Source organism: Lampetra planeri, chromosome 77, assembly GCF_965212315.1.
Source record: "Lampetra planeri chromosome 77, kcLamPlan1.2.h2, whole genome shotgun sequence".
NCBI lineage: Eukaryota > Metazoa > Chordata > Hyperoartia > Petromyzontiformes > Petromyzontidae > Lampetra > Lampetra planeri.
This window is the reverse complement of record NC_136182.1, coordinates 1395827-1411798: the sequence shown is the minus strand read 5'-3', so window position 1 is coordinate 1411798 and position 15972 is coordinate 1395827. Positions and strand designations below refer to the sequence as shown.

General features: G+C 57.1%; 1 protein-coding gene across 1 annotated transcript in view; it reads left to right on the top strand.

Moving 5' to 3' along the window:
• LOC144738076 (uncharacterized) overlaps positions 1 to 15972 on the top strand; it is a 40769-nt gene that overhangs the window by 24447 nt on the left and 350 nt on the right. The window contains exons 4-11 of the mRNA XM_078620985.1: positions 829 to 1218; positions 3877 to 4278; positions 5382 to 5729; positions 7698 to 8099; positions 9176 to 9664; positions 10994 to 11272; positions 13678 to 13809; positions 14810 to 14941. Of these exons, the coding sequence (XP_078477111.1) occupies positions 829 to 1218; positions 3877 to 4278; positions 5382 to 5729; positions 7698 to 8099; positions 9176 to 9664; positions 10994 to 11272; positions 13678 to 13809; positions 14810 to 14941 (2574 nt within the window). The remainder of the gene's footprint in view (positions 1 to 828; positions 1219 to 3876; positions 4279 to 5381; positions 5730 to 7697; positions 8100 to 9175; positions 9665 to 10993; positions 11273 to 13677; positions 13810 to 14809; positions 14942 to 15972) is intronic.

The window sequence follows — 15972 nt, the reverse complement described above, 5'->3', positions numbered from 1 at the left end:
GGGACACCGATAGAGACCCGTAGAGACCCACAGAGACACCAACAGACACCCACAGAGACCAGCAGAGACCCACAGAAACACCCACAGAGACACACAGAGACTCAGAGGGACCCACAGAGACACCAACAGGGACACCCACAGAGACCCACAGAGACACCCACAGACACCTACAGAGACCCGTAGAGACCCACAGAGACAGCCACAGAGATTCACAGAGACCCATAGAAACACACAGGGACACCCACAGAGACCCCCAGAGACCCACAGAGACACCCACAGAGACTCACAGATACCCACAGAGACTCACAGAGACGCACAGAGACACCCACAAAGACACCTGAAGATTACTTCAACATACACGCATGCATAGCTGCTGCTGCTACTCGCTAACAGCACTTGTCCCAACGGTCTGTTAATGCTACACGACGGATTTGATCTTGTGACGAGACGATGGTTGTTTGGTAACCTCTCCACCTACCACGATTCATGGAGAACCTAGTGGGGTAAGAGAAAAAGACGACTCTCTGATGCCCTCTGGCCAAACCATGACTTGGCGTAGCCACAGTGAAAGCCTCCCCCCTCCTCCTCGGGGTTCCCCCAGGAACAGGGGGACCACTGCGGTTCGGCCTCGTGGAATTTTCGGGCTCTCGCCGCAGAGGAGAGGCTGCCGCTGCTTGGTCTGGAGGTGGATGGGTACCACATGGACCTTTGTGTAGTGCACGAAGTCCGGTGGGTTAGTTCCGAGGTGTGTGTGTGTGCATTGATGAGAGGCTGCCATTCCGCTGACGAAAGCTGGACCGGTACCATCTGGATCTGTGCGGAATGCAGGAGGTCCAGGGGACCGCTTCTGCCACCGTGGAAGATCCAAGTGGGGTTCTCTCGGCCGCGCTCACCGCCGGATCATGTTGCACCACCCATTGAGACCCTGCCAGGCATGCTGCACCTTGCAGTGGCCGAGAGAAGTCAGAGGCAGCCGCCTGACGACGGCAGCGATGGCGGCGGTGATGGCGGCGGCGATGGCGGCGGCGATGGCGGCGGCGATGGCGGCGGCGGTGATGGTGGCGGTGATGGCGGTGTCGGTGATGATGATGGTGACGGTGACCGCGGCAGCGGCAACGACGAGGCAGAGACGGCGGGGGGGAGGGGCCAGCGGTTCATGGCGACAGTCATCGGAGATGGGTGCCCAGTGACGCCGGTGCCACAGTGCACCCGGCACAGGTGAGAGACGTCCGTGCCAGGTGGGTGAATGGGGGCTGGGGGGGCTGAGGGGGGGGGGGGGGGTGAACGAGAGAGGAAGACAAAAGCTGAATTGAAGAAACGTCGTTGGTACAGCGAGGCTCCCCTTTAAGTTGGGTGGTTGTGGTTATGGTTGGGTGGGTGGTGGTGGGGTAGGTAGTTGTGGTCAGTAATGTCGGTCCTAGGGTGGTTGCAGTCGGTTGTGGTGGTAATGGTGGTGGTGGTTGTCTTGATGGTTGACAGTGATGTTGTTGATGATGTTTATGGTGTTGAAAGACCCACAGAGACCCACAGAGACACCCACAGTGAAACCCACAAAGACTCGCAGAGACCAACAGACACACCCACAGACCACCCACAGAGACCACAGACACCCAGAGACACCCACAGGGACACCATCAGAGACCCGCAGAGGAACCCACAGAGACTCACAGACACCCACAGATACCCACAGAGGCACCCACAGACACCCACAGAGACCCGCAGAGACCCACAGAGACCCACAAAGACACCCACAGAGACTCATAGAGACCCACAGAGACACCCAAAGAGCCCCACAGAGACACCCAAAGAGACCCACAGAGACACACAGAGACCCGCAGAGACCCACAGAGACCCACAAAGACACCCACAGACACCCGCAGAGACCCACAGAGACTCATAGAGATCCACAGAGACACCCACAGAGACACCCACAGACACCCACAGATACCCACAGAGACACCCACAGACACCCACAGAGACCCGCAGAGACCCACAGAGACCCACAAAGACACCGACAGAGACTGATAGACCCACAAAGACACCCAAAGAGACCCACAGAGACCCACAGAGACACCCACAGTGAAACCCACAAAGACCCGCAGAGACCAACAGACACACCCACAGACCACCCACAGAGACCACAGACACCCACAGAGACACCCACAGGGACACCCATCAGAGACCCGCAGAGGAACCCACAGAGACTCACAGACACCCACAGATACCCACAGAGGCACCCACAGACACCCACAGAGACCCGCAGAGACCCACAGAGACCCACAAAGACACCCACAGAGACTCATAGAGACCCACAGAGACACCCAAAGAGACCCACAGAGACCCACCCAGATACACACAGAGACCCGCAGAGACCCACAGAGACCCACAAAGACACCCACAGACACCCGCAGAGACCCACAGAGAGTCATAGAGATCCACAGAGACACCCACAGAGACACCCACAGACACCCACAGATACCCACAGAGACACCCACAGACACCCACAGAGACCAGCAGAGACCCACAGAGACCCACAAAGACACCCACAGAGACTCATAGAGACCCACAAAGACACCCAAAGAGACCCACAGAGACCCACAGAGATACACACAGAGACCCGCAGAGACCCACAGACACCCACAAAGACACCCACAGACACCCACAGAGAATCACAGGGACCCACAGAGACCCACAGAGACACCAACAGGGACACCCACAGAGACCAACAGAGACACCCACAGACACCCCCACAGACACCCACAGAGACCCGCAGATACCCACAGAAACACACAGGGACACCCACAGAGACCCCCAGAGACTCACAGACACCCACAGAGACTCACAGAGACCCACAGAGACACCCACAGGGTCACCCACAGGGACACCGATAGAGACCCGTAGAGACCCACAGAGACACCAACAGACACCCACAGAGACCCGCAGAGCCCCACAGAGACACCCACAAAGACCCACAGACACTCACAGGGACCCACAGAGACCCACAGAGACACAAACAGGGACACCCACAGCGACCCACAAAGACACCCACAGACACCCACAGAGACCCGTAGAGACCCACAGAGACAGCCACAGACACCCACAGAGATTCACAGAGACCCACAGAAACACCCAAGAAGACCCCCAGAGACCCACAGAGACACCCACAGAGACTCCCAGATACCCACAGAGACTCACAGAGACCCACAGAGACACCCACAGAGACTCACAAATACCCACAGAGACTCACAGAGACCCACAGAGACCCACAGAGACACCCACAGAGACACCCACAGGGACACCGATAGAGACCCACAGATACACCAACAGATACACACAGAGACCCGCAGAGACCCACAGAGACACCCACAGAGACCCACAGAGACACCTGAAGGTTTCTTAAACATACACGCATGCATAGCTGCTGCTGCTACTCGCTAACAGCACTTGTCCCAACGGTCTGTTAATGCTACACGACGGATCTGATATTGTGACGAGACGATGGTTGTTTGGTAACCCCTCCACCTACCACGATTTATGGAGAACCCAGTGGGGTAAGAGAAAGAGATGACTCTCTGATGCCCTCTGGCCAAACCACGACTTGGCGTAGTTACAGTGAAAGCCTCCCCACTCCTCCTCGGGGTTCCCCCAGGAACAGGGGGACCACCGCGGTTCGGCCTCGTGGAATATTGGGGCTCTCGCTGCAGAGGAGAGGCTGCTGCTGCTCGGTCTGGAGGTGGATCGGTACCACATGGACCTTTGTGTAGTGCACGAGGTCCGGTGGTTTGGTTCTGAGGTGTGTGTGTGTGCATTGATGAGAGGCTGCCATTCCGCTGACGAAAGCTGGACCGGTACCATCTGGATCTGTGCGGAATGCAGGAGGTCCAGGGGACCGCTTCTGCCGCCGTGGAAGATCCAAGTGGGGTTCTCTCGGCCGCGATCACCGCCGGATCATGTTGCACCGCCCATTGAGACCCTGCCAGGCATGCTGCACCCTGCAGTGGCCGAGAGAAGTCAGAGGCAGCCGCCTGACGACGGCAGCGATGGCGGCAGCGATGGCGGCGGCGATGGCGGCGGCGATGGCGGCGACGATGGCGGCGGCGATGGCGGCGGCGGTGATGGTAGCGGTGATGGCAGTGTCGGTGATGATGATGGTGACGATGACCGCGGCAGCGGCAACGACGAGGCGGAGACGGCGGGGGGGAGGGGCCAGCGGTTCACGGCGACAGTCATCGTTAATGCGTGCCCAGTGACGCCGGTGCCACAGTGCACCCGGCACAGGTGAGAGACGTCCGTGCCAGGTGGGTGAATGGGGGCTGGGGGGGCTGAGGGGGGGGGTGAACGAGAGAGGAAGACAAAAGCTGAATTGAAGAAACAGCGTCGGTACAGCGAGGCTCCCCTTTAAGTTGGGTGGTTGTGGTTATGGTTGGGTGGGTGGTGGTGGGGTAGGTAGTTGTGGTCAGTAATGTCGGTCCTAGGGTGGTTGCAGTCGGTTGTGGTGGTAATGGGTGGTGGTGGTTGTCTTGATGGTTGACAGTGATGCTGTTGATGATGTTGATGGTGTCGAAAGACCCACAGAGACCCACAGAGACACCCACAGGGAAACCCACAGAGACCCGCAGAGACCAACAGACACACCCACAGACCACCCACAGAGACTCACAGACACCCACAGAGACACCCACAGAGACACCCACAGGGACACCAACAGAGACCCGCAGAGGCACCCACAGAGACTCACAGACACCCACAGAGACACTCAAAGGGAAACCCACAGAGATCCGCAGAGGCACGCGCAGAGACCCACAAAAACCAACAGAGACACCCACAGAGACCCACAGAGACCCACAGGTACACCCACAGAGACACCCACAGAGACCCACAGAGACCCACAGAGACCCGAAGGTTACTTCAACATACATTCATGCATAGGTGCTGCTGCTCGCTAACAGCACTTTTCCCAATGGTCCGTTGATGCTACACGACAGATCTTATCTTGTAACGAGACTAGGAGTGTTGGTAACCCCTCCACCTACAACTATTTACGGAGGACCCAGCTGGGTAAGAGAGAGACAACTCTCTGATTCCCTCTGGCCAAACCACGACTTGGCGTAGCCACAGTGAAAGCCTCCCCCCTCCTCCTCGGGGTTCCCCCAGGAACAGGGGGACCACCGCGGTTCGTCCGCGTGGAATATTCGGACTCTCGCCGCAGAGGAGAGGCTGCCGCTGCTCGGTCTGGAGGTGGATGGGTACCACATGGACCTTTGTGTAGTGCACGAAGTCCGGTGGGTTGGTTCCGAGGTGTGTGTGTGTGCATTGATGAGAGGCTGCCATTCCGCTGACGAAAGCTGGACCGGTACCATCTGGATCTGTGCGGAATGCAGGAGGTCCAGGGGACCGCTTCTGCCGCCGTGGAAGATCCAAGTGGGGTTCTCTCGGCCGCGCTCACCGCCGGATCATGTTGCACCGCCCATTGAGACCCTGCCAGGCATGCTGCACCCTGCAGTGGCCGAGAGAAGTCAGAGGCAGCCGCCTGACGACGGCAGCGATGGCGGCGGCGATGGCGGTGATGGTGGCGGTGATGGCGGTGTCGGTGATGATGATGGTGACGGTGACTGCGGCAGCGGCAACGACGAGGCAGAGACGGCGGGGGGGAGGGGCCAGCGGTTCATGGCGACAGTCATCGGAGATGGGTGCCCAGTGACGCCGGTGCCACAGTGCACCCGGCACAGGTGAGAGACGTCCGTGCCAGGTGGGTGAATGGGGGCTGGGGGGGCTGAGGGGGGGGGGTGAACGAGAGAGGAAGACAAAAGCTGAATTGAAGAAACGTCGTTGGTACAGCGAGGCTCCCCTTTAAGTTGGGTGGTTGTGGTTATGGTTGGGTGGGTGGTGGTGGGGTAGGTAGTTGTGGTCAGTAATGTCGGTCCTAGGGTGGTTGCAGTCGGTTGTGGTGGTAATGGTGGTGGTGGTTGTCTTGATGGTTGACAGTGATGTTGTTGATGATGTTTATGGTGTTGAAAGACCCACAGAGACCCACAGAGACACCCACAGTGAAACCCACAAAGACTCGCAGAGACCAACAGACACACCCACAGACCACCCACAGAGACCACAGACACCCAGAGACACCCACAGGGACACCATCGGAGACCCGCAGAGGAACCCACAGAGACTCACAGACACCCACAGATACCCACAGAGGCACCCACAGACACCCACAGAGACCCGCAGAGACCCACAGAGACCCACAAAGACACCCACAGAGACTCATAGAGACCCACAGAGACACCCAAAGAGACCCACAGAGACCCACAGAGATACACACAGAGACCCGCAGAGACCCACAGAGACCCACAAAGACACCCACAGACACCCGCAGAGACCCACAGAGACCCACAAAGACACCGACAGAGACTGATAGAGACCCACAAAGACACCCAAAGAGACCCACAGAGACCCACAGAGATACACACAGAGACCCGCAGAGACCCACAGACAGCCACAAAGACACCCACAGACACCCACAGGGACCCACAGAGACCCACAGAGACACCAACAGGGACACCCACAGAGACCAACAGAGACACCCACAGACACCCCCACAGACACCCACAGAGACCCGCAGATACCCACAGAAACACACAGGGACACCCACAGAGACCCCCAGAGACACCCACAGAGACTCACAGACACCCACAGAGACTCACAGAGACCCACAGAGACACCCACAGGGTCACCCACAGGGACACCGATAGAGACCCGTAGAGACCCACAGAGACACCAACAGAGACCCACAGAGACACCCACAAAGACCCACAGACACTCACAGGGACCCACAGAGACCCACAGAGACACAAACAGGGACACCCACAGCGACCCACAAAGACACCCACAGACACCCACAGAGACCCGTAGAGACCCACAGAGACAGCCACAGACACCCACAGAGATTCACAGAGACCCACAGAAACACCCAAGAAGACCCCCAGAGACCCACAGAGACACCCACAGAGACTCCCAGATACCCACAGAGACTCACAGAGACCCACAGAGACACCCACAGAGACTCACAAATACCCACAGAGACTCACAGAGACCCACAGAGACACCCACAGAGACACCCACAGGGACACCGATAGAGACCCACAGATACACCAACAGATACACACAGAGACCCGCAGAGACCCACAGAGACACCCACAGAGACACCTGAAGGTTTCTTAAACATACACGCATGCATAGCTGCTGCTGCTACTCGCTAACAGCACTTGTCCCAACGGTCTGTTAATGCTACACGACGGATCTGATATTGTGACGAGACGATGGTTGTTTGGTAACCCCTCCACCTACCACGATTTATGGAGAACCCAGTGGGGTAAGAGAAAGAGATGACTCTCTGATGCCCTCTGGCCAAACCACGACTTGGCGTAGTTACAGTGAAAGCCTCCCCACTCCTCCTCGGGGTTCCCCCAGGAACAGGGGGACCACCGCGGTTCGGCCTCGTGGAATATTGGGGCTCTCGCCGCAGAGGAGAGGCTGCTGCTGCTCGGTCTGGAGGTGGATCGGTACCACATGGACCTTTGTGTAGTGCACGAGGTCCGGTGGTTTGGTTCTGAGGTGTGTGTGTGTGCATTGATGAGAGGCTGCCATTCCGCTGACGAAAGCTGGACCGGTACCATCTGGATCTGTGCGGAATGCAGGAGGTCCAGGGGACCGCTTCTGCCGCCGTGGAAGATCCAAGTGGGGTTCTCTCGGCCGCGATCACCGCCGGATCATGTTGCACCGCCCATTGAGACCCTGCCAGGCATGCTGCACCCTGCAGTGGCCGAGAGAAGTCAGAGGCAGCCGCCTGACGACGGCAGCGATGGCGGCAGCGATGGCGGCGGCGATGGCGGCGGCGATGGCGGCGGCGATGGCGGCGGCGATGGCGGCGGCGGTGATGGTGGCGGTGATGGCAGTGTCGGTGATGATGATGGTGACGATGACCGCGGCAGCGGCAACGACGAGGCGGAGACGGCGGGGGGGAGGGGCCAGCGGTTCACGGCGACAGTCATCGGAGATGCGTGCCCAGTGACGCCGGTGCCACAGTGCACCCGGCACAGGTGAGAGACGTCCGTGCCAGGTGGGTGAATGGGGGCTGGGGGGGCTGAGGGGGGGGGGGGTGAACGAGAGAGGAAGACAAAAGCTGAATTGAAGAAACAGCGTCGGTACAGCGAGGCTCCCCTTTAAGTTGGGTGGTTGTGGTTATGGTTGGGTGGGTGGTGGTGGGGTAGGTAGTTGTGGTCAGTAATGTCGGTCCTAGGGTGGTTGCAGTCGGTTGTGGTGGTAATGGGTGGTGGTGGTTGTCTTGATGGTTGACAGTGATGCTGTTGATGATGTTGATGGTGTCGAAAGACCCACAGAGACCCACAGAGACACCCACAGGGAAACCGACAGAGACCCGCAGAGACCAACAGACCCACCCACAGAGACTCACAGACACCCACAGAGACACCCACAGAGACACCCACAGGGACACCAACAGAGACCCGCAGAGGCACCCACAGAGACTCACAGACACCCACAGAGACACTCAAAGGGAAACCCACAGAGATCCGCAGAGGCACGCGCAGAGACCCACAAAAACCAACAGAGACACCCACAGAGACCCATAGAGACCCACAGGTACACCCACAGAGACACCCACAGAGACCCACAGAGACCCGAAGGTTACTTCAACATACATTCATGCATAGGTGCTGCTGCTCGCTAACAGCACTTTTCCCAATGGTCTGTTGATGCTACACGACAGATCTTATCTTGTAACGAGACTAGGAGTGTTGGTAACCCCTCCACCTACAACTATTTACGGAGGACCCAGCTGGGTAAGAGAGAGACAACTCTCTGATTCCCTCTGGCCAAACCACGACTTGGCGTAGCCACAGTGAAAGCCTCCCCCCTCCTCCTCGGGGTTCCCCCAGGAACAGGGGGACCACCGCGGTTCGTCCGCGTGGAATATTCGGACTCTCGCCGCAGAGGAGAGGCTGCCGCTGCTCTGTCGGGAGGTGGATGAGTACCGCATGGACAATTGCAGGAGGTCCGGTGGGTTGGTTCTGAGGTGTGTGTTTGTGGAGATGAGAGGCTGCCATTCCTCTGTCTCGAGCTGGACCGGTACCGTCTGGACCTGTGTGGAATGCAGGAGGTCCAGGGGACCACTTCTGCCGCCGTGGAAGATACAAGTATGGTTCTCTCGGCCGCGCTTACTGCTGGATCGCGTTCCACCACCTATCGAGACCCTGCCAGGTGCGCTGCACCCTGCGGTGGCCGAGAGAAGTCTGAGGCAGCCGCCCGACGATGACGACAACGGCGATGGCAGTGGCGGTGACGAAGCCAGCGGTGATGACGCCGGTGGTGACGACGCCGGTGGTGACGTCGCCGGCGGTGGCGGTGATGGCTGTGGCGGTGATAACGCCGGCGGTGGTGGTGACGACGCCGGTGGTGACGTCGCCGGCAGTGGCGGTGATGGCTGTGGCAGTGATAACGCCGGCGGTGGCGGTGACGACGCTGGTGGTGACGAAACCGGCGGTGGCGGTGATGGCTGTGGCGGTGACGATGCCGGCGGTGAAGACGCCGGCCATGGTGGTGAAGATGGCGACGTCGACTACCAGGCTATGATGGAGAGGTGGAGGTCTGAAACCAGTGAAAGGAGCCTCGTTGGGTGAAGGGGGCCGGGGGGGTGTGGGGGGGGGGGGCGGGGTGGGCGGGGGGGGAAGGTGGGAGCTGGGGGATGGGGGTGACGGGTGGGCACGGGCGGGGTGGGGGGGGCTGGGGGGGCGGGGGGGTGCGCTGGGGGTGAACGAGTGAGGAAGACAAAAGCTGAAATGAAAAGACGTCGTTGGTACAGCGAGGCTCCCCTTTTAGTTTGGTGGTGGTGGTGGTTCGGTGGTGGTGGTTGTGTTGGTGGTGCCTGGATGGTGGTGGTGGTGTTGGTGATAGTCATGGTGATCGTGGCTGGGTGGTTCTGGTGGAGTGATGGTTGTGGTGGTGCCTGGGTGGTTGTGGTGGTTGTGTGACGAAACCGGCGGTGATGGTCGTGGTGACGGTGGCTGGACGGTTATAGTGGTGGTTGGTGGTGATGGTTGTGATGGTTGTGTTGGTGGGTGGGTGGGTGGTTGCTTTGATGTGGTTGAAGGTGATGGTGATGTGGTTGATGGTGATGTAGTTGATGGGTGATGTTGATGGTGTTGGGTGATGTTGATGAGGTTGATGGTGATGGTTGACAGTGATGCGGTTGATCATGTTGATGGTGTTAAAAGACCCACAAAGACACACAGAGACTCACAGAGACCCACAGACACCCATAGAGACACCCACATAGACCCACAAAGACCCAGAAAGACTGTTAGAGACACACACAGAGACACACAGAGACCCACAGAGAACGCACAGAGGCCCACAGAGACCAACACATAGAAACCCACAGAGACCCACAGAGACACACACAGACACCCACAGACACCCACCGAGACCCACAGAGACCCGAAGGTTACTTCAACATACACGCATGCATAGGTGCTGCTGTTCACTAACAGCACTTGTCCCAACGGTATGTTAATGCTACACGACGGATATTATCTTGTAACAAGACTAGGAGTGTTGGTAACCCCTCCACCTACCACTATTTATGGAGGACCCAGCGGAGTAAGAGAGAGGGGACTCTCTGATGCCCTCTGGCCAAACCACGACTTGGCGTAGCCACAGGGAAAGCCTCCCCCCTCCTCCTCGGGAGTTCCCTAGGAACAGGGGGACTACAGCGATTCGGCCGCGTGGAATATTCGCACTTTCGCTGCAGATGAGAGGCTGCCGCTGCTCTGTCGGGAGGTGGATGGGTACCACATGGATCTTTGCAGGAGGACCGGTGGGTTGGTTCTGATGTCTGTGTGTTTGTGGAGATGAGAGGCTGCCATGCCTCTGTCGGGAGCTGGACCGGTACCGTCTGGACCTGTACGGAATGCAGGTCTGGTGGACTGCATCTGCCACCACTGGGGTGCGCTGTGTCGCTCCCACCGCGGGATCGCGTTTTGCCAACCATCGATGCCCTGCCGGGCGCGCTGCACCTTGCGGTGGCTGAGAGAAGTCGGAGACCGCCGCCCGATAACGACGACGAGGATGAGGACGGCGACGACTGCGGCGATGACGACGACGACGAGGTGGAGGCAGTGAGGCGGGGGGGCAGCCGGTTCACGGCGGAGGTCTACGGAGATCAGAAGACAGTGTACGGAGCATCGTCGCTCAGGTGAGAGACGTCGGTGCCAGGTGGGTGAATGGGGGGTGGGGAGGGTGTGGGGTGGCGGGGGGAACGGGGGGAGGGGGTGGGGAGTGGAGGGCTGAGGGGGGGCTGGGGGTGAACGGGAGAGGAAGACAAAAGCTGAAATGATGAAAGGTCACTGGTACAGCGAGGCTCCCCTTGTAGTTGGGTGGTTGTGGTTGGGTGGGTGGTGGTGGTGGTGATGGTTGTGTTTGTAGTGGATGAGTGGTTCGGTGGGTGGTTGTGGTGGTCGTGGTGGTTGTGGTGGTGGTGGTGATGGTGATGGTTGTGATGATGGTTGTCATGGTTGTGGTGGTGGGTGGTTGATTTGATAAGTGAGGGGGCATTCATCCTGGCCGATGGAGTGAACTCACTCACAGAATCGAACATCAGAATTCACGTTAACAAACTACCCGGTTGGTGAGTGAGTGGGTGAGTGAGTGGGTGAGTGAATGTGTAAGTGTGTGGGTTAGTGTGTGAGTGAGTGAGTGAGTGGGTGAGTGCGTGGTAAGTGTGTGGGACAGTGTGTGGGTGAGTGGGTGAGTGAGTAATTGGGTGAGTGAGTGAGTGAGTGAGTAAGTGAGTTGGTGAGTGAGTGGGTGAGTGTGTGGGTGAATGAGTGGGTGAGTGAGTAAATGGGTGAGTGAGTGAGTGGGTGAGTGAGTGGGTGAGTGTGTGGGTGTTTGAGTACATGGTGAATGAGTGGGTGAGTGTGTGGGTGAGTGTGTGAGTTGGTGAGTGAGTGAGTGAGTGAGTGAGTGGGTGAGTGCGTGGTAAGTGTGTGGGACAGTGTGTGGGTGATTGAATGGGTGAGTGAGTGTGTGGGTGAGTGTTTGAGTAAATGGTGCATGAGTGGGAGAGTGTGTGGGTGAGTGTGTGAGTGAGTGGGTGAATGAGTGGTAAGTGTGTGGGACAGTGTGTGGGTGAGTGAGTGGGTGAGTGAGTAAATGGGTGAGTAAGTGAATGAGTGAGTGGGTGAGTGAGTGGGTGAGTAATTGTGTGGGTGAGTGTGTGAATAAGTGGGTGAGTGAGTGGGTGAGTCAGTGGGTGGCTGAATGTGTGAGTAAGTGGGTGAGTGAGTGGGTGAGTGGCTGAGTGAGTGGGTGAGTGAATGGGTAACTGTGTGGGTGAGTGTGTGAGTGGGTGAGTGAGTGGTAAGTGTGTGGGACAGTGTGTGGGTGAGTGAGTGGGTGAGTGAGTAAATGGGTAAGTGAGTGAGTGAGTGGGTGAGTAAGTGGTGGAGTGAGTGGGTGAGTCAGTGGGTGGCTGAGTGTGTGAGTAAGTGGCTGAGTGAGTGGGTGAGTGAATGGGTAACTGTGTGGGTGAGTGTGTGGGTGAATGAGTGGGTGAGTGAGTAAGTAGGTGAGTGAGTGGGTGAGTGAATGCGTGAATCAGTGGGTAGCAGAGTGTGTGAGTGAATGGGTGATTGAGTGAATTAGTGAGTGGGTGAGTGAGTGGGTGAGTAAGTGTGTGGGTGAGTGTTTGAGTAAGTGGGTGAGTGAGTGGGTCTGTCAGTGGGTGGCTGAGTGTGTGAGTGGTTGAGTGAGTGGTTGAGTGGGCGAGTGGGTGAATGAGTAGGTAAGTGTGTGGGTGAGTGTGTGAGTAAGTGGGTGAGTGAGTGGGTGAGTCAGTGTGTGGCTGAGTGTGTGAGTCAGTAAGTGGGTGACTGAGTGGGTGAGTATGTGAGTGAGTGGACACGTGTGTAGGTGAGTGTGTGGGTAAGTGTGTGCGTGAGAGTGCGAGTGAGTGACTAGGCGGGTGAGTTAGTGGGTGAGAGAGTAATTGGTTGAGTGAGTGGGTGGGTGAGTTAGTGGGTGGTGCATAAATAGGTGAATGGGTGAGTGAGTGGGTTAGAGTGTGTATGCCTCGACCCGTACCACTCACACTGCCTCTACCCCTACCATTACTAACTCTACCCTTACCACTGCGAACACTACCCCAACCACTAATTAACACTACCACTACTACCACTATCCCTACCACTAACAACCCTACCCCTACCACTACTAATTTTACCCTACCACTACTAACCCTACCTCTACTAACACTACCCCTACCACTACTAACTCTACCCCTACAGCTGCTAACCCTACCACTACCAACCCGACCTCTACCACTACTAACACTACCCCTACCACTACTAACACTACCACTACTAACTCTAAAACTACTAACTCTTCCCCTGCCACTACTAACCCTACCCCTACCACTACTAACACTACCCCTACCACTACTAACACAACCCCTACCACTACTAACACTACCCCTACCACTACTAACTCTACCCCTACCACTACTAACACTACCCCTACCACTACTAACACTACCCCTCCCACTACTAACACTACCCCTACCACTACTAACTCTTGGCCGGATACCTTTCCATCGCCCAGGGGGATAAGTCGGAGGCCGCCGCCCAATGACAGTGATGGCAGCGATGAGGAGGCGGAGGCGGCGAGGCGGGGTGCAGCCCGTTCACGGCGGACGTCTACGGTGCTCGGAGCCTTGTCCAGGCCGTCGCTCAGGTGAGAGACGTCGGTGCCAGGTGGGTGAATGTGGCCCGGGGGGGCGGGGGGGGGCTGGGAGTGAACAGGAGAAGAAGACAAACGCTGAAATGATGAAACGTCTTTGGTACAGCGAGGCTCCTCCTTTTAGTTCTGTGGTTGTGGTGGTGGTTTGGTGCGTGGTTGTGGGTCGGTTGTGGTGGTGGTCGTGGTGATGGTGGCTGGATGGTTGCGGTGGTGGATGGGTGGTTGGGTTGGTGGTGGAGGTGGTGGTGGTGGTTGTGGTGGTGGTGATGGTTGTGGTGGTAGGTGGGTTGTTGCTTTGATAAGTGACGGGGCATTCATCCAGCAGTGGATAGATCCTGGCCGACGGAGTGAACCCCACTTACAGAGTCGGACATCAGAATTCCCGTAAACAAACATTAAATCCACCAGGTGGGTGAGTGAGTGGGTAAGTGTGTGGGTGAGTGTGTGAGTAAGTGAGTAGGTGGGTGAGTTAGTGGGTGAGTGAGTGGGTGAGTGAATGGGTAACTGTGTGGGTGAGTGTGTGAGTGGGAGAATGAGTGCGAGGGTGAGTGGGTGAGAGAGTGTATGCCTCGACCCGTACCACTCACACTGCCTCTACCCCTATCACACCTAACTCTACCCCTACCACTACTAACACTACCCCTACCGCTATCAACTCTATGCTTACCACTCACACTACCCCTACCACTACTAACACTACCCCTACCACTATTAACTCTACCCCTACCACTACTAACACTACACCTACCACTCACACTACCCCTACCACTACTAACACTACCACTACCACTACTAACACTACCCCTACCACTTCTAACTCTACCCCTACCACTACTAACACTACCCCTACCACTACTAACACTACCCCTACCACTACTAACTCTACCCCTACCACTACTAACACTACTCCTACCACTACTAACACTACCCCTACCAATACTAACACTACCCCTACCACTACTAACTCTTGGCCGGATACCTTTCCATCGCCCAGGGGGATAAGTCGGAGGCCGCCGCCCAACGACAGTGATGGCAGCGACGAGGAGGCGGAGGCGGCGAGGCGGGGTGCAGCCCGTTCACTGCGGACGTCTACGGTGCTCGGAGCCTTGTCCAGGCCGTCGCTCAGGTGAGAGACGTCGGTGTCAGGTGGGTGAATGTGGCCGGGGGGGCGGGGGGGGGCTGGGAGTGAACGGGAGAAGAAGACAAAAGCTGAAATGATGAAACGTCGTTGGTACAGCGAGGCTCCTCCTTTTAGTTCTGTGGTTGTGGTGGTGGTTGGGTGCGTGGTTGTGGGTCGGTTGTGGTGGTGGTCGTGGTGATGGTGGCTGAATGGTTGCGGTGGTGGATGGGTGGTTGGGTTGGTGGTGGAGGTGGTTGTGGTGGTGGTGATGGTTGTGGTGGTAGGTGGGTTGTTGCTTTGATAAGTGACGGGGCATTTATCCAGCAGTGAATAGATCATGGCCGATGGAGTGAACCCCACTTACAGAGTCGGACATCAGAATTCCCGTAAACAAACATTAAATCCACCAGGTGGGTGAGTGAGTGGGTAAGTGTGTGGGTGAGTGTGTGAGTAAGTGAGTAGGTGGGTGAGTTAGTGGGTGAGTGAGTGGGTAACTGTGTGGGTGAGTGTCTGAGTGGGAGAATGAGTGCGAGGGTGAGTGGGTGAGAGAGTGTATGCCTCGACCCATACCACTCACAATGCCTCTACCCCTACCACACCTAACTCTACCCCTACCGCTACCAACTCTACGCTTACCACTCACACTACCCCTACCACTACTAACACTACCCCTACCACTATTAACTCTACCCCTACCACTACTAACACTATACCTACCACTCACACTACCCCTACCACTACTAACACTACCCCTACCACTACTAACACTACCCCTACCACTACTAACTCTACCCCTACCACTGCTAACTCTACCCCTACCACTACTAACACTACCCCTAACAATACTAAAACTACACCTACCACTACTAACACTATCCCTACCACTACTAACACTACCCCTACCGCTATCAACTCTACGCTTACCACTCACACTACCCCTACCACTACTAACACTACCCCTACCACTATTAACTCTACCCCTACCACTACTAACACTACACCTACCACTCACACTACCCCTACCACTACTAACACTA